This window comes from Alosa alosa, chromosome 2 (assembly GCF_017589495.1).
Source record: "Alosa alosa isolate M-15738 ecotype Scorff River chromosome 2, AALO_Geno_1.1, whole genome shotgun sequence".
Taxonomy (NCBI): Eukaryota; Metazoa; Chordata; class Actinopteri; order Clupeiformes; family Clupeidae; genus Alosa; species Alosa alosa.
In genome coordinates this window covers 13,699,857-13,724,603 of record NC_063190.1, presented here as the reverse complement: position 1 = coordinate 13,724,603, position 24,747 = coordinate 13,699,857, and the positions used below count along the sequence as shown (strand labels likewise).

General features: G+C 43.3%; 1 protein-coding gene across 22 annotated transcripts in view; it reads right to left on the bottom strand.

The window, feature by feature from the left end:
- The window catches only part of dlg2 (discs, large homolog 2 (Drosophila)), a 186,417-nt gene that overhangs the window by 67,454 nt on the left and 94,216 nt on the right, over positions 1–24,747 (bottom strand). For 21 of the 22 annotated variants that reach the window (XM_048237879.1, XM_048237880.1, XM_048237883.1 and 18 more), the window contains one exon: positions 5,883–5,936. In XM_048237879.1, coding sequence (XP_048093836.1) covers positions 5,883–5,936 — 54 coding nt within the window. Of the gene's footprint in view, positions 1–5,882; positions 5,937–14,094; positions 14,553–24,747 lie in introns of those variants that run through there. The other variant, XM_048237898.1, reaches the window with a different exon arrangement.

Sequence of the window (24,747 nt, the reverse complement as noted above, 5' to 3'; positions counted from 1 at the left end):
GGACACAGAGGGCACTGCTTGTTTACAGTAAAAGTATTTATTGTAAACTTACATTATTATTGTAAATGTTGAGACAGGATCTGCTTGACAGACTTGTTTGAAAACGACAAGATTAAGACGAGACTAAAAGAAGAGTTGAAAAGAAAAACTACAGTGTGTTGAGTCACTGAGCACAGAGAGTACTGCATGTCCTCGCAAATACACATTTCTAACACAGACTCAGAGAAATTGAAAAAGGAGAGCTGAAAACACAACTATCTGATCCATTTTAGTGCTATGCCTTTTCAAAATATCCTCTAAGTGACGATAGTATCTACCGCTTCCTTGTGCACTCCCAGTGTAATCCTGCGGATAGGCTTCTAAGCCTCTCCACTGACAGCCTTGCTGTGTGTGCAGTTTCTGGAAGGACGTAAAAACCTTCTTATGAATTTTTAACATAATTACTTCAAATAAAGATCGCATGTGGAGACACTGAAAATAATGAAATGGACATGTACATGGATAGCATGGAACCATCGTTTTTCGTTTTGATCTGTAGCTCCTGCTGAATTGGACCCCTCCAGTGAGGGTTTGACCAATGTTGATCTCAAGGGCCATGCCAACCCATTCCATAACCAATTTCATGTAAATAGTTTTGAGGTGGTGTAATTGAAGGTATTATAACATACAAAACTGCACGAAATTGGAAGTAGGACCTGTATGCACGCCAAGTTCTGTGGAATTCCGCTCATGGGGGGCCACACAATAAATTAATTTATGTTACTATACACCAACTGGCCTGTAGGTGGCCGGAGACAGTTTTTGTGGGAAATCCACCTTTTTTTGTTAAGGGGCATGTCAACCCATCCCATTACCACTTATTTCATGTATCAGTTAAAAAATTAAAAGCAAAAAATTAGGTGTTTTCATCTCAATATCTCTGGCTGACAAGGTCAAAACTGCACGAATTAAAAGTTAGGATCACCCAGCCTGAGCTTATTTATTTTTTTTTTGATTTCTTAAAAATTGAGCTTGGTTGATGAAAGCCAGAATCATTGCAAGGGAACATGAAATATTTGCACTAACAATGCTCTTCAACAAATTAAATAAACATAGCTAATGAGATTTCAAAATTCTACACATGTAAAACAACTTCAGACTAAATAATTTGTGCATTAAATTCGTTTCAGACTACTGTTACTTAATGCATTGACAATAAAGTATTACATGAACTAAAGTGTGAAACATTCACAAAAAAATCCATCCATCCAAAATGACCTTTGTTTTTTTAGCTTTGAAAATGGCATGGAACTGACAGAGATGTTTTTGTTTAAAAATAAATAAATAAATAAATAAATAAATAAATAACATTATGCTGATACCTTTTGCTTTTCCCAAATACAATGTAGCCTACAGGTGTAAGTGACCTTTCATCAATCCAGTTGCAAATGGATGAACTGTGATGAACTGCCCTACTTGTGATTGTTTAGAGATTTTAAAGGTTTTATAACAATTCTACATCTGGTTTTGGCTATTCTACAATCTATTCACCTTTTCAGCACCAGGGTGACACACACACTCAGGCATGCCAAACAAGCATACACAAAAGTTTCCTCCGGATGTACAGGACTGAGCGGCGGTCATATTTTTTAATCAGCTATGCGTACATCTAGTTAATCTTTCTCCAGTGATGAAAATAGGCCAACTAATTGAAATGTTTTAGAATGATTATATACACTCAAGTAGACCTCGCCACTCCTCGAGTGCACATAGAGCTTGTGGGAAATTTAACTGCTTCATAATATTATTAACACTGAGGAAAGCTTTAGAATCATTGTAAAGACTGTACAAATTAAATAAAATAAAAATCTACCAGCAAACTAAATACAAATTCACACATGCAACACACAGTGTGTGATTACTTTTCAAAGGCGTGTAAGTTAGAGAGAGAGAGAGAGAGAGAGAGAGAGAGAAGTGTAAAGGTCTAATTGGTTATGGCTAAGGGTGAGGTGTTCCTCCCATTTTAATTTGAGTAGGATCCAGTTCCTCATAACTCCAGCTATTTGCATGAGGACTCCTCTAAGGGCACATTAAGACAAGCGGGTAGGGTGGGGTGTGGACTGATTTATTAAGCATGTTCATGTTGGGTGCTTATAATGTGTCAGCCAAGACAAAACACAAGAAGGCTTGTGTTCTGCAGTGTATTTTCTTTCCCTCATCCAGGAATTAAGAGCAGTGAATATTTTCTTTGCTTTTATCCCCATCCCAAGGTTGTTTATATAAAAACAATCATTTTGAGAATCATAAAATAATGTATGAATATTCAAAGACTTGGTAGCCTATCGGCTGTTGAAGGGGGAAAGAAAAGAGGAAGATTATCTCTCTGTACAGCCTTTTGGCATGTGTGTGTGTGTGTGTGTGTGTGTGTGTGTGTGTGTGTGCAACATATGAGGAAGCACTCTGTACAGACAGCAGACACATTGATTAGACCCCACTCTCCTCAGATATATTCCCTGATTAACCGAGGCAGAGCTGCAAACAACCCCCCCTCCAACTCCTGTTTAATTGTTTCTGCTCACAGCATATCTGCACAGCTACACTCCAGGCTAATCACTCAGCATGCCTTGCATTCTCTAGTGCTGGTTAACATTTTTACATGGCGGAAAGATATACAGTATCGCAACCAAATTAATCAATTAAATGCAGATGGAAAATAAAATGGAAATACAGCAAGGTCAGAAAATGCTACGGACACAGTGGTGAGTGAACTGGGGCAAGTTTAATCTAAAAAATGTTCACACCATTTTGCTATGGTTTCAAGGTTTAACAACATTAATGCGTAATGGTGTGCACCAGTGCCGTATTGGTGTGTACCAGTGTGCAACAGGCTTTGTGGCATGTTTTTTAACATTAGGGTCAAGCAGTTTAACACATTAATTATGATAGTCAAACCATCTTGGTTTTTTAATAGCTTGGACCGAGCTGAGGGAAATAATGTGATTGGCTGTTGCTGTCAAATACAGCGGGGAAAATAAGTATTGAACATGTCAACATTTTTTCAGTAAGTATACTTCCAATGAGGCTATTTGCATGAAATTTTCACCAGATATTACTATTAACTCAGATAATCCACCCATATAAAAAAATCCAAACATTGACACAGGAAAAAAGTATTGAACACGCCTGCTGAAATTTCTTAAATACTTTGTGGAAAAGCCTTTATTCGTAATGACAGCTTCAAGGCATTTCCTGTATGATCTAAAACTAATCAGTGACAGTATTCTGGTGTGATTTTGGCCCATTCTTTTAAACAGATAGTCCTTTAATATTGAAGATTCCAGGGGTCCCTCTTGTGAATACTGATCTTTAGTTAACTTGAAGTCAGGGCCTTAATTTCCTTTCTCTGAAACCAATTGAGAGTTTCCTTTGCTGAATGGTTTGGATCATTGTCCTGCTGGAAGGTCTAGCCATGTCTCATCCTCATCATCCTGGTGGATGTAAAGATTCTCCCGGAATAAAATGACTCCATTCATCATTCCTTCAACTGTATGAAGTCTGCTAGTACCATGAAATGAAAAACAGCCCACACCATGATGCCACCACCTCCAAACCTCACTGTTGGTATGGTATTTTTAGGGTGATGCACAGTGCCATTTCTCCTCCAAATATGGTGTGTAGTATGACACCCGAAAAGTTCAATTTTGCTCTCACCAGACCAGAATACATTCTCTTAGTATTTCATAGGCTTGTCCAAATGTTGTGTAGCAAACTTTCAACGAGGTTTGACATGTTTTTATTCAGCAATAGTCATGCGGGATGAGCGTGCATAGAGGCCATGGCGGTGGAGTGCATTACCTATGATTTTCTCTGTAACAATTGTACTTGGAGCTTTCTCTGAGTGGTCCTTGGATCTTGGGCTACTCTTCTGACTATCCTTCTGACTTCCTGGTCAGAAATCTTGCAAGGAGATCCTGTGCATGGCCAGTTGATGATGCAGTGATGTTCCTTCCACTTGCAGACAATGGCTCCAATACTGCTTGCTGGATGATTCAGAAGTTTTGAAGTGCATCTGTAACCAGTTCCATTGATATGTTTTGCAACAATAAGGTTGCAAAGGTCTTGAGAGGGCTCTTTGCTTTTACCCATCATGAAATGTTTCTTGTGTGACACCTTGGTAACAAAAAACCTTTTTATAGTCCACCAGTATGTACTAACCCAGTTTATATCAATTTGCACAGATAGGAGGGATAATTTCTCTAAATACTTATAGATTCTAGTTTGTTCCTTGCCATTCCTTGCCTTTGTGTACTGCTTTTTCTTAGCGTGTTCAATACTTTTTCCCTGTGCCATTCCACTTTTTTACTCATAACTCTACTTTTAGAGATTAATGTTTGGATTTTTATATTACATTACATTACATTTGGCTGACGCTTTTTAACCAAAGCGACTAACAACATGGTAAACAGTAAGTTTTAGAACAATTCTCACAATTTTAGGACAGTTTCAAAAAAAACATTAGAGTACAGTAAGAATAAGGCCGGTGAGTGCTGTTTTAGCAGTTACTTGTCAGTTTAAACGGCTGGTGAGTGCTAGGATCAGTAAGACTTGTTGTAAGTGTTGCTATGAGAGTAGATGTTCTCTAAAGAGCTGGGTCTTCAGGAGTTTTTTGAAAGTGGAAAAGGATGTCCCTGCCCTTGTAGGAACAGGATTATATATGTGTGGATTACCTAAGTTATTACTAATGTCTGATGAAAATTTCATGCGAATAGCCTCACTGGACCTCAGTATACCTCAGTATACTTACTGAAAAAAATGTTGACGTGTTCAATACTTATTTTCCCCGCTGTAGTAAGAAACTTTTGCTATAATCTCAGAAATGTATGCTATAATCTCAGACTTTTTGTTCTCATTTCTTTTCTTTAATGCCATTCAATATTTGTGATCACAGGGTGGCGTGGCATCTTAAATAGCACGAAGCATTTCTTTTTTCCATAAATAGACGGACAGATTGCAACAGGAGCAGCATTACAAGCTGATATCCTGGCTTAATGTTTTCCCAAGAGGACACATTACTGTGATAATAACAGATCAGTGGGATGGATGCACAGAACACCAGCATCACCTTGTCACAACGACGCTTGATTAGGACATATCACTACATTATAGACCTAGGGCTAATATAAACATGGCTCAGCTAGTTCTTTAGTCAAACTATGTCAGGCTACCGCATGTATGGAAAGACTATTACTATCAGACCAGGTTTATTAAGACTCAAAATTCAACTGACAATATTCTCTCTCATCCATCTTACCTGTACGAAAGCTTAACAACACTATATTCTGTTTGTTTTTGGGCACACATCCTACCCTAGAAAGCATCTCCACGTGCAGGCTAAGAAGTGTACCCCAGCAGAAAGAGACACTGCAGCGGGCACGAGGGTACATGTATTAATTATGACTAGATGATGAAACTCTGATTGTAGTGTTTTTGTTGAGTGTCGTAATCAGCAGTTTTCATCCTCTACGTATTTATGAAAGCTATGAATAATTCAGTACGGTGACCTTATTAATTTTGCCCAGATACAATTTATTCCAGATGCATGGCTCTAGGTGTAACACATTTTCAGCATCACTGTTCAAATGAGCAAATGAGTGTTGAGCATGCTCCCTCTTACACACAATTTACCAGGATATCACGCGGACCAATTCAAAACAATAAGGAAAAAAGTGACAACTCAAGAAATATATTTCCAAAACGTATCCAAAACTCCACAACCATAAATTATGTACAGGAGAGATATATTTCCAAATCAAGTCATATACAACCTCTGAATAAAGTAAATGTAAAAAAAAAGTTAAGTTGAATAAATAATAATACACAATAAGTTGAATAAAATTACTTACGTAGGGTACCGACTCCAGGGTCTCCGTGTTGACTATTATTGGGGCGGGGCTTGCCTGTGAGAACGAAAGAGAAGAGAGAGACAGGAGAGAGAGAGAGAGAGAGAGAAAGAGAGAGAGAGGGAGAATTAAGGCTGAGAGCATGCAGGAGATGCCCACTCACTACTGTCCTACTTTCTATTAATGGACGCTGAGTGCTTCCTGTATACAGCGCAGTGACAGCCTGCACTGGGTGCACTTCAACATAAATAAATCCCCTTTGATACACACAGCAAATGCAACACAAGACACAATAACTACCCATGTTAAGACGTACAGTACAACAACAACCGCCCATCTCCCCCAACAAAAGTCACAGAAACACGAAAGGGCAAAAATATGCACCATGAGTGTGTATCGTGTTTTTTTTCCACACAGTTATTTCTACACTAAACTACACTCATCATGTCATGTGGCTGTATATGTATGTGTAGGTGAGTGTGAGATAAAGTATATGTGTGTGTGTGTGTGTGTGTGTGTGAGAAAGAGAGAGAGATGCTTACTCTAGATGCTTACGTGTAAGTGAGCATATGACTGGGTATGCAGGGTCCGGCCGTGCACAGCTGGACACAGCAATTTGGTGCAAATTCAGGATTAACCCGATTAAAGGGGAGTAAACCGGCAGTATGGCAGCATGATGCAGGCCAGCGCTGGGCTTTGTCAGAGCACGGATACCCCTCTGGCCCCGACCCCTCCAGCCCTGGCCGAGGGCACCATAACCCGACTGATCCAGCCAGGGAGCCCTCAGCGAGCAAGCGCGCGCGCCAGAGCCCAGTGCACTGCGGTGCAGATGCCCAGCCTGATTACAGCCCCATGCAACTATAGCAGAACTGGGGCAAGCATGGTTTAATGCTCCTCAAAAACTCTCTCACACACACACACACACACACACACACACACACACACACACCAGACAGAGAGACAAACACACACACAAACACACACACACAACACACACACACACACATGTACACACACACACACACACACAGACACACCAGACAGAGAGACAAACACACCCACAAACACACACACACACACATGTACACACACATGTACACACACACACACCTCGCAAACTCCCTCTCCCTGTCTCACAAACCCTTCCTTCTTCACACCCGTGCACACTGACTCAAATCAGTCACAAATGCACCATGAACACACTTACACACTCTCTCTCTCTCTAACACACACAGAGACACACACTCTTATATACAGACCCACACATAAACACTGAAGCATCAACTGAATTGGCACTCCACTGCCTTAAAACTCAACATCACAGAATAATCTGCACAAATGAGAAGTCCACGGTAGCCAGCCAACACTCCACACTGCCCCAATCTGCACAGCGCCTCACAGCACATTAAACTGTGCAGACACCGGACACTTTTTTGCACTCACATGCGATATGGTAACTCTTACAATTCAATGAGTTTGCTGTGCTCATACTTTATGTTCGACTGCTCACACTGCAAGACATTTGACCGAAATCTCTGACCTGCCAGAAGTCCAATCGGATCGGACTAGACCGGAGCTGGAATGTTCGCTGTGATGTCCTCTACTCGGGGGTCATGAGGCTGCTCAAACTACACAACAGATCGGACAGGAACTCAGCCCGACCCAAGCGTTTGGCGGATCTGATTAATTTTGGGGCTATTATTGCATCAGAATTGCACAGTATCTGCTGGGCTTTACCCACCTGCCTACGCCCCCTGAGAAAGCAGTAATCAGGTCCCTAGTGGCTGCACCTCAGGCCTGCTGGGAGTTTCACATTCTTATAATAATAGCGCAGAGGTCACACACAACAAATATAACAAGTTGTTTGGCCATGAGAGCAATGGCAACCTTGGACTGAGCGCTACGAGGAGCACTGCAGAGCAGGAGGGAGCCCATGCTCCTGTCTCAAAGGCTATTTTCTGCAGCAGTGGCCTGCAACGAGCACCTGTCTTGCATGCAAGAGAAGGCAGATGGCTGGCCGTTTAGGTCAATTAAGACCTCTGACCTGGACTCTGAGACCAACTTGAAATGAATGGTCAAAATGGTTCTTTCTTCAGAAGTCTTTTGCATTTTCATCTAATTATTTTCTTTGAGGATGATCTTCTTTTTTTAAACTGGGGCAACTGTGCCATCTGCAATTCCCTAAGTTGGACGTCGAACACTGAAAGCTAAGCTTAATGCAAGAGTCACTAGTGCCAGATAGGCAGTCATGGTGCATTTAAATAGGATTGGAGCCTTTCCCACGAGTGCCATGAGCATGGAGGAGTGTGAGCTGATAGAGAGTTGTCATAGAGCCGGCCTTGTCCTCCATCATTTTGGCTAACAGGTGACATTTCTGTCCACCCAAACCCCTTCATAATTCTCAACCCTCAGACACACACACACACTCACACACTCAGGGTTTAAATCAGATGCCATCTCTGATCCGGCTTTTAAACCTTCAACAAGACCACAGTTAGGCAAAAGAAATAGACGTGTGCAAACACAAAGTGTGTGCTCTCTCTCTCTCTCTCTCTCTCTCTCTCTCTCTCTCACACACTCTCACACACACTCACACAGGCATCAAGTCCCACTGATGAAGCATTAGCATTCACAAGCTGTGCAGGAAACAAAAGCAAATTGAGACAGAGGCTGACTGCCATTCGGAGAGAGAGATCGATGTAAGCGATTAAGACACTTTTTGCTTAGGCTGCACTCCTCCTAATTGCATTAATGGGGAATCCAAACTTTCAAACCAAAGACTTGGATTACATAAGTGTGGACAGATTGAAAAGTGAATAAATACATGAAATGTGAAGACTTCATTCTGACACGACACTTTCCAAATAGCAGAGAGTGCATCAACCTTTCTGTTTATAAAGAGTGTACTGAGCCAAGCACATTAGCACTGCCTGGTCGTCAGATGCTCCAGTTGGTTAGCCTAAAGTTGATTCACTGTAATGTCAGTGCAAGCATACAGGTGCTCTCTGATGCGCACATCAAAACCTTCCCATATATTACTTTCCATAATGGTGCTGTTTTCTTTGATGGTGGGATGAGATCTGATAACATTATCAAGACATAATTGCCCAAATATTTCAAAGCTGACAAGTCTGTAATAAAGAATGTCCTTAGGGAGCTGTAGGGAATACCTCACTCGACCTATTGTTACCAAAATATGGCCAGTCTAGTTTTCCCTATGCCCTGGTTGGCAATACAACCATATTGATAATAATACAGTTTCAAACTAATATATTTGATAATATTTGTTATCTATGCTATATATGTGTATTTCTTCTTTAAAGTATCTATTTAATACAGTGGAAAGATTTTATATGTCTTTGGTGAAATGGAAGTCATTTGGATTTTAGTGGCCATCAATGAAACAAGACAGTTAACGGCAGTTAATATTACAAAGCCGAATGAAACAGTGAATCTACAAATTGCACATTTAAAAACACTGGCATGACATTATTGCACAAAACATACCAGCCGTTGCAAAAAGTCAAAATGTTTCACACCTTTCATAATTTTGAATGTCAACTAGGGGGCGTAAAACAGGGTGCATAAAAGTGCATTATACATTGCCTAAAGAAAGCTGCGTAGTATGTAACACTTGCCTCCTGATCACATGGGGAAACCAGTTCAAGGATTTCTTTTTTTAAACTACAGCTTTTTCCCTTGGAGGTTGACTTCAAAGCGTATGAAATTTAGCACCTCTTCATCAGGGTAAGAGCACCAAATCAAATTAATGCATGATGCACAGCTTCAGAATGCTTTTACAAACCACAATATTACAAATAAAATAATATAGTTAGTTGGAACACATCATGAAAAAATATAGGCTTCCAGGCGTGGGCTCAGACGTTTGAAAAATGCTTACTTTATCAACCCTGACAGCTAGCTTACTGTAGTAAATTGCAGTTGTAATTAAACAGCAGGAGATAGACAGAAATAGTTTATGTTGCAAAGAACACAGACTACTACTTCATTGAAGTTTACGAGTTCAACTACTCAAACAAAGAGTCGACAATAACACCAAACATCTAAATCACATTTAAAGTGATAAATAATTTGCAACTCAAACTAAATAGGTCCCACAAATACTATTTATCACAAACGTGAGTCATAAGCACCATTCTTTCACACATTTTCTATTTGATTTGGGTGTGACTGACAGCCCGTGTCTGTGACTGGTGTTTGGCTTTTCCACAGGAATTCAAAGTGCCTGGCTCACTCCCCTTCCGATGAATCGTTTTGACACTGCACAGACACTCCATGGAGCTGAGAACCTTGTCTCTTCCACAATGTACAACCACTTGCGACCTGACTTGACTTTAATATTCAAGACTTTCAGCATGAGAAAGAAATTAGGCCAGTGTACATTTTGAGATACAGAAAAATTATTGACAGACAACTGCTCCAAAATGCAAACTCAAGTGACCTGGGAAGATCAGAGGTTTTATTCCTCCTCCTACTACTCCCTATGACGGCAAGGAGGGTTGGTATCTAGCACTTAACTTGGACACTGTTTTCAGTTTTCACCCTCTGACAAACAAACTAGCCTAAAGTGCTGTATGTGACCTGAGGTATGTTCAAATTGGGCAAGGTGTTTACTTGAACAACTTTGTGTAAACATCCCAAATTGTCTGACTTGAACGGCAACCCTTAATCCAGTGTCCATGTTTATGTTTGCAAACGTTTGTCTTTGTTTGCTATTCCGAACACACCTCTGATCTGACTTCAAGCCTCTCATTGCATTTGTACGAGTTCCCCTGGCAAAACTGGTTAAGCTCATCAATATGGGAATAAACCAGGATGAAGAGGCCCGAGAGGTCTCTGGATGAAGTCTTTCCGATCTGGAATGGGAACGTTTGAATCCGTGAACTTGGATGGCTCCTAAAGTTTGTGTCCCTGGGCTTGCAACTGGCCCCAGAGCACCCCAGGGTGCCGAGGCAAAACATCCCATCACCCAGGTCAACACAGAATGATAGTGGAGGAACAGGCTTGGGCCAGTGCTTTCCTGTGAAGGGATTAGTTTGCTCTTTCCTGAAATGTACCATGGGAAATACATACAGAATGATTCGAAAGGGTGATATATTGACATTAAAAGCACTAACCTGTCCTACAGTACGATTAAAATTGTAAGGGTATAACAGAAGTGGATATTGCTTTGATATTGAAGAACAGGTCTCACTGTACTCCAGCTTACAGTATATCATTAGACAATTATCTCCAGAGTGCAGTGTCAATACACCAGATCAAATGCCAACATGCCAAGTAATAGATATGGTGGGAGTCTGCTTTGGCAAGGTTGCAAAATGCCTCCTTGTGTTTCTAAGACAGGACGAACACACACACACACACTTTTACAAAAGTAAGGGGGAGGTAATGCAATGTGCCACTCATGTAGGTCACACACTGGTGGCTGGTGAGAGACTGGTAGAAGGGCAAACGAAGGCCTCTATGCTTACAGGGATCAGCCTCCACACGTAGGAGGGGAGAAGAGCAGAAGCAGAGTACAGTAATTTCCTGTGTATTAGCTGCATTGTGTTTAAACCGCAGGACAGTGTTTTATGCAAGTAAAAAAAAAAACATATTAATAGCATATTAACGGCCCCCGTGTATTAACCTCATAGCTGAAGAAACTTTGCAAAATCAATGTATAAACCTCGGCTATTAGTTGGGACATTATGGTAGTTTATTTTTTCGTTTTGGCAAGTAGCTGTGTAATAAGTAGGATAATGTATAGAACGCCGGTCATTATTTGAAAATAAGTCCCTTCAGGACAAAGCAAGACAAAGCAAGCCCTGTTCGTCCAGTCGGGACTTATTTTCTGATAATGACCGGCGTTCTATACATTATCCCTTACATAATGGACATACAGTAAAAAATAACTAAATGAGACACATTTAATTCTTTTGATAGTTTAGATAGACTGGACTCAATATCATGGGGACTGTATTGAGTCAGGAACAACTGTTATTATTCAGGTGCAATCTCATGGCAATCAAAAATGATTAATTATACTCATAATTCACATAGATCATATTCAGTTAGCCAAAGAATACGCAGAATATGCAACGTCTGTATTCTTCAAAACTATAAGGTGTAAAAAAAATAACACCCATAATCAAACCAGGCAAATATTGATACTGTATTGATTTTGATTTACTGTTATATAGTTATGTTGTGTAAATACACAGAGCTTGGGCTCTTTTCTTCTGAAAAGCATTCTGTATCTTTCAATTCCAAACAACCATCAATGGCATACATATGCCTGACGTATCACGGAGTACAAAAATTCTAAAGGGTCAGTCTTTTATTTTTATTTTTATCTTCCTGAAGTTGCAAAAAAAGGGAGTAGAACCTCTGTTGATGCACTTTTCAATTCAAGCGCATGCTCCACTTTATGGTGCTCAATAATTTAGGCCAACAACTATGTATAGTGCAAGGCACAATAATCAATAATTCACACCCATTTGTTCATGTTAAAAAAAAAAGTCAACAAGCCATGACGAGAGGGAGAGGGAGAGAGATGAGAGTAAAACCTTCGGGCTCAGTGACAAAAACTGCACGCACTATAAATAAAATGCCTTTTGAAATGACGCTTGTTAGTTTGTTTTGCATAGGTGTATGAGTAATCGTGTGTGTGTGTGTGTGTGTGTGTGTGTGAGTATATGTGTGGTGAGAGCTAGTTGTTAAGGCTGGGCTAGAGAGAGTGTAGCAGGCAGAGAGAGAGCTGGTGGCGGGCAGAGAGCCCCCTGCCCTTGATTCCCTGTCCAATACCATCCATCAGCACGTGGACCAGGGGCAGGCGAGCTGATTGCACCGCTGCATTAAAATTCTACTGCCGCAGTTATTAGGACCATGATGGATGTTCGGCTTCGCAGGCAATCACCATGTGCGTTTATGGCACCGTGCACTCCACCATGTTCCCAACACTACTATCGGTGTGAGGGACCCATAACAAAACTTAAAAGAAGAACACTGTTCATCAAAACAGTCCAGTGAGCTATCGTGATCTATGTCCATTCGGATATTTATAAACCTTGGAAAGTTCCAGTGAGCACAGAACAGCTGTAACAGTTCACTGCTGAATAAATAAGCAGGAGAGGACGTCCCACTTGAACAATTCCACAGAAACAAATATTTTCTTCCTCACTGAGACTGAGGCTGGTGTCACAGTAAATGAAGACAACGCTCTGTAACGGGTGTGGAGTGCAAGACGGAGTCTGCATATATATGAGTGCCTGTGAATGAGTGTATGCGTCGAGAGAGGAGAGAAAGAGCCAGGAGGAGACAGAAAAACAGATAAGGGAGCAGGCGAGAAAGAAAACAGCAGCATGAGAAGAAAAGGAGAGAGAGTGAGAATGAAAGTGAGATGGAAAGAGAGAGCAAGAGAAGGAGGGGGAGAGAGAGAGGGAGTAAGAGAGAGGGGAAAAAGACAAAAGGAATACCTGCCAAGCGCATTGGTCAGCTAAGCAGTGCTGGGTTCAGCCTCCTGTGCTGTACTGAACTGAAGCCGTGTTATGCCATGTTGAGCTGAGGGGTCTGGCCTCGTTTAGAGTGGTCAGCCCAGGCACCTGAGCCCAGAGCGCAGAGTACCGCAACTCACCTCACCTCACTACACCCACCTCCATTCAACGTCGGCTGAGGCCACTTAACTTACTCACCACACACACTAGTGTACACGCCTCACACACGGCTGTGGAGAGAAAACACTTCACATTTGGAAAACTGAAAAAGTAGCCTTTTAAAGCTCTTCATTAAAATGGTACCAGTACACAAGGGATGCACAAACTCGGAAGCCTGAATTAAAAACAGCATACGATGTTTTACGATGCAACAACAAATATATAAACAAAATAATACCGTAAAGCCTTAATAAAGCAAACGACAATCTAGTTCAGCAGCGGCACACTGAATGTTAACCTCCCTGCAGAAACCCCCTGAGTTTACACTGGTCATGCATAATCCAAATTCAGCACCTCTGCTCTAAACTGTGCACGGGGGGCACTGACTCACTCAAACTGGACGAGCGAAGACCACAGAGTACGGCAAGGCAAGGAAACGGCAACGGCAAGCACAAGCAGTCCTGACCAAACACTATGTCCACTGCCTCCTAATGAGGGGCACAGGAGCTGAGGTCCTCAGCGTGGCCACCACCGCCGTCGTCGCGTTCTTGCCTTTTTACCTGATAGCTCTGCTCGGTCCAGCCGTGTTGGCAGCCACAGTCCGTCCACAGGTCGCAGCTGCCCCCTTTGCTGCGCAGCATCGTGCGGCTGGGGCTCCTCCAGGAGCTCTCCGAGCGCGTGGCGGTCAGCTTGGCGCGCTGCCGCGGCATGGTGGACGTGCAGGGCGAGCTCGGGTAGCCGTATCCGTGTCCGTGCGGCGGCGGCGGCGGTGGCTGCTGCCAGCTGCAGGAGCAGGGCGGCTGGTTGCCGTCCCGGTGGTGCTGGTGCTGCTGGTGCTCCCCCAGAACTCTGCCCTCAGAGTCCACACAGCAGCTCTGCTGCTTGTTCAGGTAGGCGCTCATGCTGCCCCTCAGATGCTACGGTCCTCGCCTCGTGCTCGCGGTCCCGTCCTGTCACTCTCCTCTCCTCTGCCTGAGTCTCTGCCTGAGTGGTGGCAGCAGGGAGCACTCCAGAGCCCTCTGAGGCGGGGGGGGGGGGTGGACGTGGCCAAACAACGGCAGCAGCAGCGGCAGCGGCAGCGGCAGCAGAAAGAGAGGACGAGAGAGAGCGCAGGAGGTTCGGGTCGCCCACGCTGTCGATGCGGAGCGGTGGGCGCAGGAGGAGGAGGGAATGAGAGAGCGCGCGTACGAGGAGGAGGAGGAGGAGGAGAGCGGGGGAGCGGACGGGGGAGCGGACGGGAGAGCGGTCCGGCACCGCTGTAAGGAGCCGAGCATGGTCTGAGTCTGAGACGGCAGCGGCAGCAGCACAGGGGGAGAAAGAGAGAGGGGGAGAGAAGGAGAAAGAGCACGAGAGAGAGAGAGAGAGAGAGAGAGAGAGAGAGAGAGAGATAAGGGGGGAGGGATGGAGAGAGAGAGCAAATGAGAGAGCAAGAGAGCGTGAGAGACAGAGAGAGGGAGGGAGAGGGAGAACGAGAGAGAGAAAGAGCAAGAAAGCAAGGGGAAGAGTGAAAAAGTGTCAGCGATAGAGGGAGAGAGGAGACTGAGAATGAGAGAGGGGAGAGAGTGAAAAAGAATGAGGAAGATAATGTGCTCAAAGGAACAAGAGAATGACAGAACAGAGATAGAGAGAGATAGAGAGAGAGAGCAGGGAGAGCTAGATAATTGGAAGGACAGGAGGAGAGACAGAGAGAGAGAGGGAGAGAGTGAAGAGCCACTGTGCTGTGCTGTTTGCTCGCCAGTAGCTCTGTGTCAACAAATGACTCAACGCAGTTCAAGTTGACAGCATCCCCCTGCTCCAGGCAGAAGCAATCTATGCGTTGCACAGCTGGGGATTGCGGACCTCCGCCTAAACCGCAAATCCCTTCAGGAGGACACGAGAGGGCTGGAAGGGACGTGGCCCAATCCTCATGCCCTACTCATCACTAATCAGCCCCACACAACCGCCCCCTCTCCTTCCCCTGCGTCTCCTGTCAAATCCACAGGCACTGGCATCAACATGTAGCCAGTGCATCACCTAGACACACAATCTATTCATGACTTGCCCAGTAAAGTCCGTTCCGTTGAAGCTGTAAAAAGCTTTTTTTGTTGTTGTTGGAGGCTTTATATGCTGACATCATGAATACAGATTCGGTAAGGGAAAAAACTATTCTGATATTTGTGGTCAACAATTTTGATATGGCTTGGCAGTGTCTTTCAATCAGCAAAATGTCGATGGCAATCAACTCCAGATATACATCACACACTGACAGAACGGGGTGAACTTATACAGTGGACAAACTTTAAGGCAAGACATCATAGCCATTCACAGTAAAAACTGTGCATGCATTTGTTTCAAGGCTATTATGGTCTTAAAAATGAAATAAATTTGTAATAAGTGACTAACAAAACACCAATGCCTCCCTAAATTACATTAGCTGCTGCAATAACTGCTACATGTATTTATGGATAACACAAACAAGGTCAGTCAGAATTCAAAAGTCAATAATAAATCTATAGCTGTCAAAAGTGGGCTTTACTTTTCTTTATGTTACTTTACGTTTCTCTCATTGTCTCTTTTATTATTCCATTTCTCTTTTTGATCTATAGTTTTATAATAGCAATTTAACCTTAGTGGCAATATCTGATTAAACTGACCCTGGTCTGTTATTTTCCACAAGCCATCTTATTTTCATGAAAAAGAATCCTTGGGCACTTCAGGGTGTCCATCATTTTCTCTTCAGCCATGTAATCTAGGCTATTCTCCAGTTCTTCTTCGCTTTCTCTCTCTCTCTCTCTCTCTCACCCTGACCAAGCTGACTGCTACCATTTCCTCTGATTCGGAGATGGACAGCTTGGCTGTGGGGATGTGATTATAGGCGTGGGGCTGGCCGGTTTTTCGGCCGTGTGGAGTGGATCCATGAGAGTGAACCTGTGTGAGGCAGTTTTCCTCACAAGCCCTCCTGGGTAGAATGTGTTTAGAGTAGGGGCTCGGGGGTTGGATTAAATTGAAACCAAGGAGAAACAGACACCAACAGCAGTAATCTCAAAAATAAATAAATAAATAATGATTACATCATTAACATTTTTGACAAACATTGAGTTTAATCAATTGTGGCAATACTATCTAACATTTTTTAAATTGATTTTTGTTTTTATTTTTGACATTTTTGCTAAGCATTATTCTAGGGAGCCTCATCATTGATACATTATGTGGATTGGATTTCTGGCTGAGCGAGGGGCTGTGCTGTGGGTCTGAAACTGGCCAGTGCGCCCCCATGATAAGAGCCCTCATTGGAAATGGCAGGATGACAAACAGAGCCACTCAAAGAAGCAGCTGTGTTCCAGGTAACCATGGCAACACTTTAAGGATTCTAAAATGTGTGCGATCTCAATGAGATTAAGAGGTGTGTTCTCGCTTTTTTTTTCGCTTTTTCATGTGATAAACAATCAGAGCTGTTTTCCGTCACACCTGAATAAGAGGCTGAATGGAATGGCAGGACAAGAAGGAAGGACAAGACTCTCAGTGAGAGAAAGCAATGAATTAAGCAATGCAAATTGTTTTATGAACAGCACACTTATTATTAAGTTGAAAAGGGATCTCTGTTATGTAATCAAGCACTTTGTCAAGTGTACGTACTATATGCAATGATTGTATTTCAGTATTTAACAATGCAGAATTCAGATAGAGGATGAGACTGAGGCATACTGTGCATGGTGTGTCTTTTCATTTCTATACTGATAATACACAGATTTCCAGCAATTCAGCGGATTTCCATCTCCTGTGAGGGTGGAGTGCTGAAGTGAAAATCTCAGAGGAGCGCCGAGGAGAAATTCCTCCCCTTCTTGCTCCACATGACCGCTGGCACTCAAGGCTGTAAACAAGCGTCTACTCCTGCCCATTGCTCACACGGCAGTACGTCATCATTACAGTGGTCAACATCACACGCGCACGCACACACACACACACACACACACACACACACACACACGCACACACGCACACGAACACATACAAACACATACAAACACATACAAACACATACAAACACACACACACCAACAACCCCCAGCCAGCACACTCTCACAAACACAGACACACACACAAACAGAAACTCAGTGGGGGCTGATGGCTATACCATGACAACATATGAATGTACATGTATAATCAGGCTTATCTAATCAACTCAATGCTATTATGAAATGATTCATAAATGAAAGATGAATGAAATTAGCGAACATCTGTTGTACAAATAACAGGGCCCAGCACTCTTCAAAAAGGCACTTTAAAACACAGAATGTACACACACACACACACACACAGTATCTATGTGGGCATTGGATGTCTGTAATAGCTCTTGAGGAGGATCAGAGGTGACTCATCAACAAGATTGTTGGGTTCTGTTCCTTCAGGCTGTAAAACACAATTAAAGACACAGTCTCTGATTCTGACGAGAGACATTTGATCTCAACAGCCACGTATCACATTACACCTGTCCCGGCTGTGCTTCTTACTGAATACAAAATGGCTTAAGGCTCGGTCTGAGTCACTTGCTTGTTTCTCCATCTCCAGAACCAGGTCTGTAAATGCATACATGTGGTGCGAGTTTTTGTTTTGAGTGACCACCGTGAGTGGATTGCTAGAGGACTGCTGACTGAAGCAAGTGCATAGAGGCCGGATCTGGGTGGTGTTTTGGACGTGGTCATTCCAGGCCCAGCTCTCCTTATCTTACTGTGTCTATGTGCTCGTGCATGCCTGTGCCCCAGCCTCTCACTGTTGTGAACGGGCTCAAATAATCTTGTGTTCAGCCTCGGAATGGTTTCGACACGGTGCTTAGCTTGGCAAAAAAAGATAGAACACACTCTTCCACACACACACTTGACCTCTGTCAACAAAAATGTCAACCAGGTAACCGAGGCTGTCAAATTCTGATGAGGGATTTGATGCTTCAGTGCAGATCCATTACATAGCACTGAAGACCCTCCTCGACTCAATAAAGTCAGAGAACAGAAAAAGTAGGAGAGTGAGCCAGGGAATAGAAGTACTAGAGAAATTGAAAAAGAGAGAAAGAACAGATAGAGAGAGGCGAAGGGGTGGGAGGTGGGGTAGAAAGAGACAAGAAAGAGAGGATAGAGAGACAGAGAATGAGATAGCCAGAGATACAGCCTTCTCTGCCTGAAACATCATTCTCCATTTCCTATGTGTTTTCTTTACAAAGCACCAAGTGGAATGCCATCCAATTTCTATTCAATTCACAGATATTAAGTGAAGAAGTGGAATGCTATTTTTTTGTTTAGAATTTTTAGACACATAGACGCCAGTGGCTTAGGCACGCATGAGTAAACACAACTTCTTTGTACTTTCCAAGGCATCGGATGTGGGGATTCTCAGTGGAGGACTATCGGCACTTGTGATGCACTAAACAAACCACATGGTGGTGCTTAAAACTCATCTCAGGCACAGCTCAGTGGGGAAGGTGCAGCAGCATAGTGTTAATTCCACTTCAGATGCAGATAGGAGACAGAAGACAGACTGCTCGGATCCCTCAGGTAAAACAGGTAAAAAAAAAAGAACAATCAAATTTTCAATTATCCCGCATACAAACTAATAGTAAACGTAACAGCTTGCCTATCTAGTATGTGGTATACTTCATTTGGATCTCTTTCAGTCGTGACCGGCAGACTTAACACATTCTCAACATCTAGGGAAATGTCGGAAATCTAAATTCCTCCCCTTCTGACAGCTCCAGTGACCCGACCCAGACGTCAATTGCTAGTTGAGGTCCCGGAATAATGAATTAACTAATGCAGGAGGAAATCAAGTCTATCACCAGGGGGGTTAAGTCACTTTATTATCCTCAAGTAGGCAGAGCTCTGAAACAGGATGATATTTAACGAGCTGAATGCCAAATAGAGGGCCAATGACTATTTAATGAGTGAAGACAAAAGGTGAGGTGCTAGAACTTTCCGCAGTGATGTCACGGCTGATTGGTGCTGCGAGCAGAATAACCAGAAGAGGCAGGGTCATGCCCCTGAGGCTGAGCTCCTGATTGTGACCACGAGGGTGACTGGCACCGGCACACACACACACACACACACTCACAACTAATTTAAGTGTCAGATGGCGCACCTCCATTTCATCCATTTGATGCTCTTACATGCAGTATATACAGTATATATAGTACAGTCCATATTCATACACTCATACACATCAACACAAACAAACATGTAGGAAAAAAGGTTTCATATGTAGGCTACACAGCACTAGAGTATCATATTCATTCTTAAAGCATGGCATGCAGCACTGACTGTGCAATGATGTTGCATATATTCCATGCATATATGAAAAAAACAGCTTTTCATGTACCACCGACAGTTGTCACAGATAGATAGATAGATAGATAGATAGATAGATAGATAGATAGATAGATAGATAGATACTTTATTGATCCCCAAGGGGAAATTCAAGAGCACACTTCAGCACTTCACGTGAAAATATACACACATAGCACAATATTGCCTGAACATCAGACACACCAGTTTCTAGCCATGTGTATCATTGCCATAGCATCTACAACTTGACTGCATCTACCAGCAAAAGCCACAGACTATGCTTTGGCCAAAAGCCAGACACAACGTGCAACTGAAAATTATGAAACCCACTCGATAAGTCAATGAAAATCACAAGTAGGAACACACCAGAGCCAGTAAAAGCCTGTTGTGCTGCCATCACACTATTACCTAATGACAAATTAGCTCACAGAAAACTACAGTGATGCACAGCCTACAGAGGTCAACAAAAGGTCACATGTAGCATAACATGCAACAAATGAAAGATGCTGGAAAGTCTTTGCAAGTCTATCACACTGGAAGGTTTTACGCAAAAGGTCAAAACTTGCAGGCACAGGCACTTTCCTTGCTTTATCAAAAATGTTTGAAGAGAACACATATAATTAGTTATTGCCACATTTCAAAAGGGCCTAACCCATATCTGAAGTCAAGGAGCATACCTGAGAACTTCAAAACCCATTAGAGGCCATGGAGATGTTGAAAACTATTGGAAATGGAGAGGAAAACCTTCCACGGCCTTCCTGAATTAGTTTGTGACACCTGTGCCACAGTGTGCCCTTATTATGGGTTAAGCCTGCTGTCCAGAGGGCAAGACTCCTGACTCTCACCTTAAAGAAGCTGTTACGCTGCCTCTTAAGAAGCCGCTCGGTCAAGCCCTGTTTCCATTTGCAGATGGTGACCAGCGAGGGCCACTTTGCGGGGTCCAGTTCCGCAGTGCGGCCCTTCAGCACCTCCATGGACAGCCGCTTGCGCAGAGGCCGAGGGCCATCCTCACCCGGCGGGGTCAGGAGGTTGGGCGCACTGCCCCGGTGGAACTTCTCCCGCAGAGTCCCGTTTGCCACGAGTCTGTAATTCATAGCTGTGTAGACGCGCGTAGCGGAAAAAGTCCGAGCTCACAAGACAACAGAGAGAATCCAGCAGCACAGCTGCCCACTAGGAATCGACTGCCCTCTGGAAAATGACTCGCTCCTCAGGAGGCGACGAAAAAAAACCTGAGGCAAAAAGCCCCTTGGTCCAAGGGTTTGGAGAACTCTCCAATACTGGATGAGAAGAGCGACAAGACCAAACCTCAGACTATGAGGCAAGGATTCAATTCCCAGCTGACTGAAACCATGAGTGTTGAGTAGCCAAGTTTCTTCATCCTCAGTCAGTCAGTCAGTCAGTCAGTCAGTCGTTCAGCCAGTTCGACAGCCAGTCACTTTCCCCTGCCCGTGTGTGGCATGGACTCTTGGGACCAAAGTCCTGCTGCTGCTGCTGCTGCTGTGCAGTGTGCGCGCTGCCTGGCATGGGTGAGCAGCCCTGCGCTCTATCTCTATCTCTGCCTCCGCTCTGCCAGTGGGTATGAGCAACACCACTGACACATATTCAATATATCTGATAGGGGGGAGACGGCCACGCTGGTCCGAGGTAAATCAGGTTTGATTAGGCGGGGGCAGGCCTTTGATGTAAATCACAGGGGAAACATAATTAATGCCGCAGGGAGATGTGTTCTGGTGGGGTGGCCAAGACTAGATTAGAGCCGATCAATGACCTGATGGAGCAGACCACTCGCACAAACCACGCCACACGCACCACCCCAACCGCCCGAGCTGGACCAGCTACGGAACAGCATGGTGTGTGTGTCACACCACATCATTACACAACGGCCCCGCTGACGCCAGCGCAAATCTTGTCATAATGTGAGGGTGAGAAAAGACAGATAGAGAGAGAGAGAGAGAGAGAGAGAGAGAGAGAGAGAGAGAGAGAGAGAGAGAGAGAGAGAGAGAGAGAGATAGAGAGTGAGATCATTGAAAGCTGTCACTAAAATAAAAAAATAAACAAACAAACCAAAAATAAAGAGAAATAAACAAGCCCAATCAAGCTCACCCTTGTCCCCCCAGGCGAGGGGAAATCAAAGGGGACGGGAGGGAAAAAAAGCAGGTTTGGAGGAAAATGAGAATCTCCTTCCCGGAATAAGCAAACAAATCTTTCCAGTGTACTGATTAGGGCAATCAGTGTAGAAAATGGCATGAACACCTAGAGCGGTGCATGGGGAACAAGATAATGGCAGCCACTTCATCACAGCGTGCTTGTGTTTGCTGAATATTTTTGATTCATGTACGTATATGTGTTTTTTTTCCACTGGTAGCATTCGGCATGCCACTTTATATAATTTGTTGCTGCTAGGCTAACAGTAGCAGTGTGTACAATCCTATTCTGATGCCAACTGCTGTAAGTTGAGGGATTTCTTCAGCGAGGAGCTGGCTGCTGTGTGAGTCTCTGTGTGGAGACTGGTCCCCAAGTGCACTGGTGTGTTACCAACCGTTATTGTCAAGAGTTTTTGTTGCTCCACACAGGCAAGATGTCCGCTTGCCCGTTAGCCAGCACCCCCACCTCTCCCTCCATTGTGTGGTTTGAGGATTATCCTGCCCTGGACGGTCATAGATAAGAGAGCGGCCTCCCTCCCTCCTTCCATCTCTCTCTCTCTCTCCTCAGCTGAAGTAAGTGGCTATGTTGAGGATGAGGCGGGCAGACTGCCCCTCGTGCTGGCATACGGAATGCTGTTTTCCCTGTCTCCAACCCTCTGCCCTCTCTCTTTCTCTATCTCTCTCTCTCCCTGACTGCTGGCCACTGGTGCACATCGGATTTCACTTAAAGGCTCCTTCTGTATGTCTTAATGTTTATACAGTTGTGGTGTTTATCTCGTCACACACATGACATTTTCTACTTTATAACTCAATCCCACCCCCCCCTTTCCACTCCATATATTATGGATGGAGGTTAAAGCTCTGACTCCCAGCAGACCAACGACCTGCAGATCCTGGGAGGCAGGATGAGAGGAGAGGAGGGGGGGGGGGGGGACGAAGGGATTGATAAGCAGAGGGAGGAGAAGGAGATGTGTGGAAAGTTGTCTGTGTCCGTCAGGGGATAAAATGCTAGACACTTCTCATCTGCCATATCAGCCCTGTCAGCAGGAGGGCTGAGTCAGACCAACTCAAACCCAGCATTGGTTGGATGATGACACCAAGTAGGGAGGACATTTTGTGAAAATTAGCGAGTTGCTTGCAGACATACAGTACTTGTATGCATTCATGTGTAGTTGTAAGCTTCAAGTACTGTAGGTAGAGTTGATCATACTCAGGTACAATAAACAACTGGTGAGGAATAACGAGTAAAAAAAAAATCAGGAAAAATCCAAACTTTAAGGACACCAATTTTCTTTGTGAATGAATAATGTATCGTAAATAAATAAATTTTCTTCATTAAAATACAGGGTGCAGAAGTATTCATACCCCTATGTTAAACCTATGTTGAATTCCCATAGAGGCAGGTAGATTTTTATTTTAAAAAAGGCCAGTTATTTCATGGATCCAGGGTACTTTACATCCTGATAAAGTTCCCTTGGCCTTTGGAATTAAAATAACCCCACATCATCACATACCCTTTACCATATCTCACAATTGCCATGGAGTACTTTCCATAAGATCATCTCTCAATGCAAATCAAACCAGCTATTAGGCTAACTGAAATTAAACCATCCCAATCTCTAGGTATGTTGAAGGTTATGGGATGATGTGGGGTTACTTTAATTCCTTAAAGAAAGGTTTTGTTACATTGATGGCAGACTATTATATTCAAGCACTTTCAATAACCCATGTCCATTTAAAATATCTTTCAAGGCTTGAATGTTTTCCCTGCAATTCACAAACTTTCAAGGACTGCAGGAACCCGTGGGAACCCTGTAACAAGTAAACAACTGTGTATTCATGTTAAAAGAATAAAAGAAAAACTACCATACTGCACACTCAAAGCCTACATTGAGTTCAATTGGAACTTGTATCATACTTACTATAGATATATGTGTTGTACATTTCACAATTTTAAAGCATCATTACATTAGTGCTGCAATATATAGGGGGTAATGTTCAACCAGAAAAGGGTCTTGATTACATAAGGGTTTATTAAATTCTGCATTAAAAAATAATAGCTTTCCAGTGTCTCTTGTATTGTAGTTCACCATGACCCCATAGGAGCTAGAAGTGTGAAAGACACTGGTTGCCTATAGTAATGGCCTGATGTGACCCAGCGGCTCCATCAGGAGTAGTTAGATGTTATTTAAAGTGGCTTGGCCATGTTTACCCTCATAACTACAGGCTGCCTACAGCAATGCACATTGTCGGTGGTCTACCTACTATTTGTCTTGATATTGTGTCAGCATCAGCAGCTGCCTTAGAGGTAGAGCTGACAATTCTGGTGAAATGTTTCTATTTGAAAAGCCAATCAAATTACAATGATCCTTTTCCAAGTACTGAAGCAGCATATGATTGGCTGGATTTGATTATATCTCACCCCGAGCCACTATGTTTCCCATTTACAGAGCCAGGATTGTGAACAGAGTGCACAAACTACACACTGATTGGACATCTTGCAGACCGTGAGAAGCAATTCCCTGAAGTTAAAAGTGCATTGGATTACAATGTGGACTGACCTTTAAAACAGTTCTAGTTCACCAAGAACAACCTTTTAGCATGACTGTAATCATTAGCAGTAGAGTCCAATCAGTTGTCCTGAACAGAGGACTCCTTTGGCACATCACCCCTGGCCCGTCCAGATCTGCTTTAAGTACAGCAGTATGGCTATTTCATGGCTACTACATAGGGCAGTAGTCTGTTTTTGAATCCTATTTTT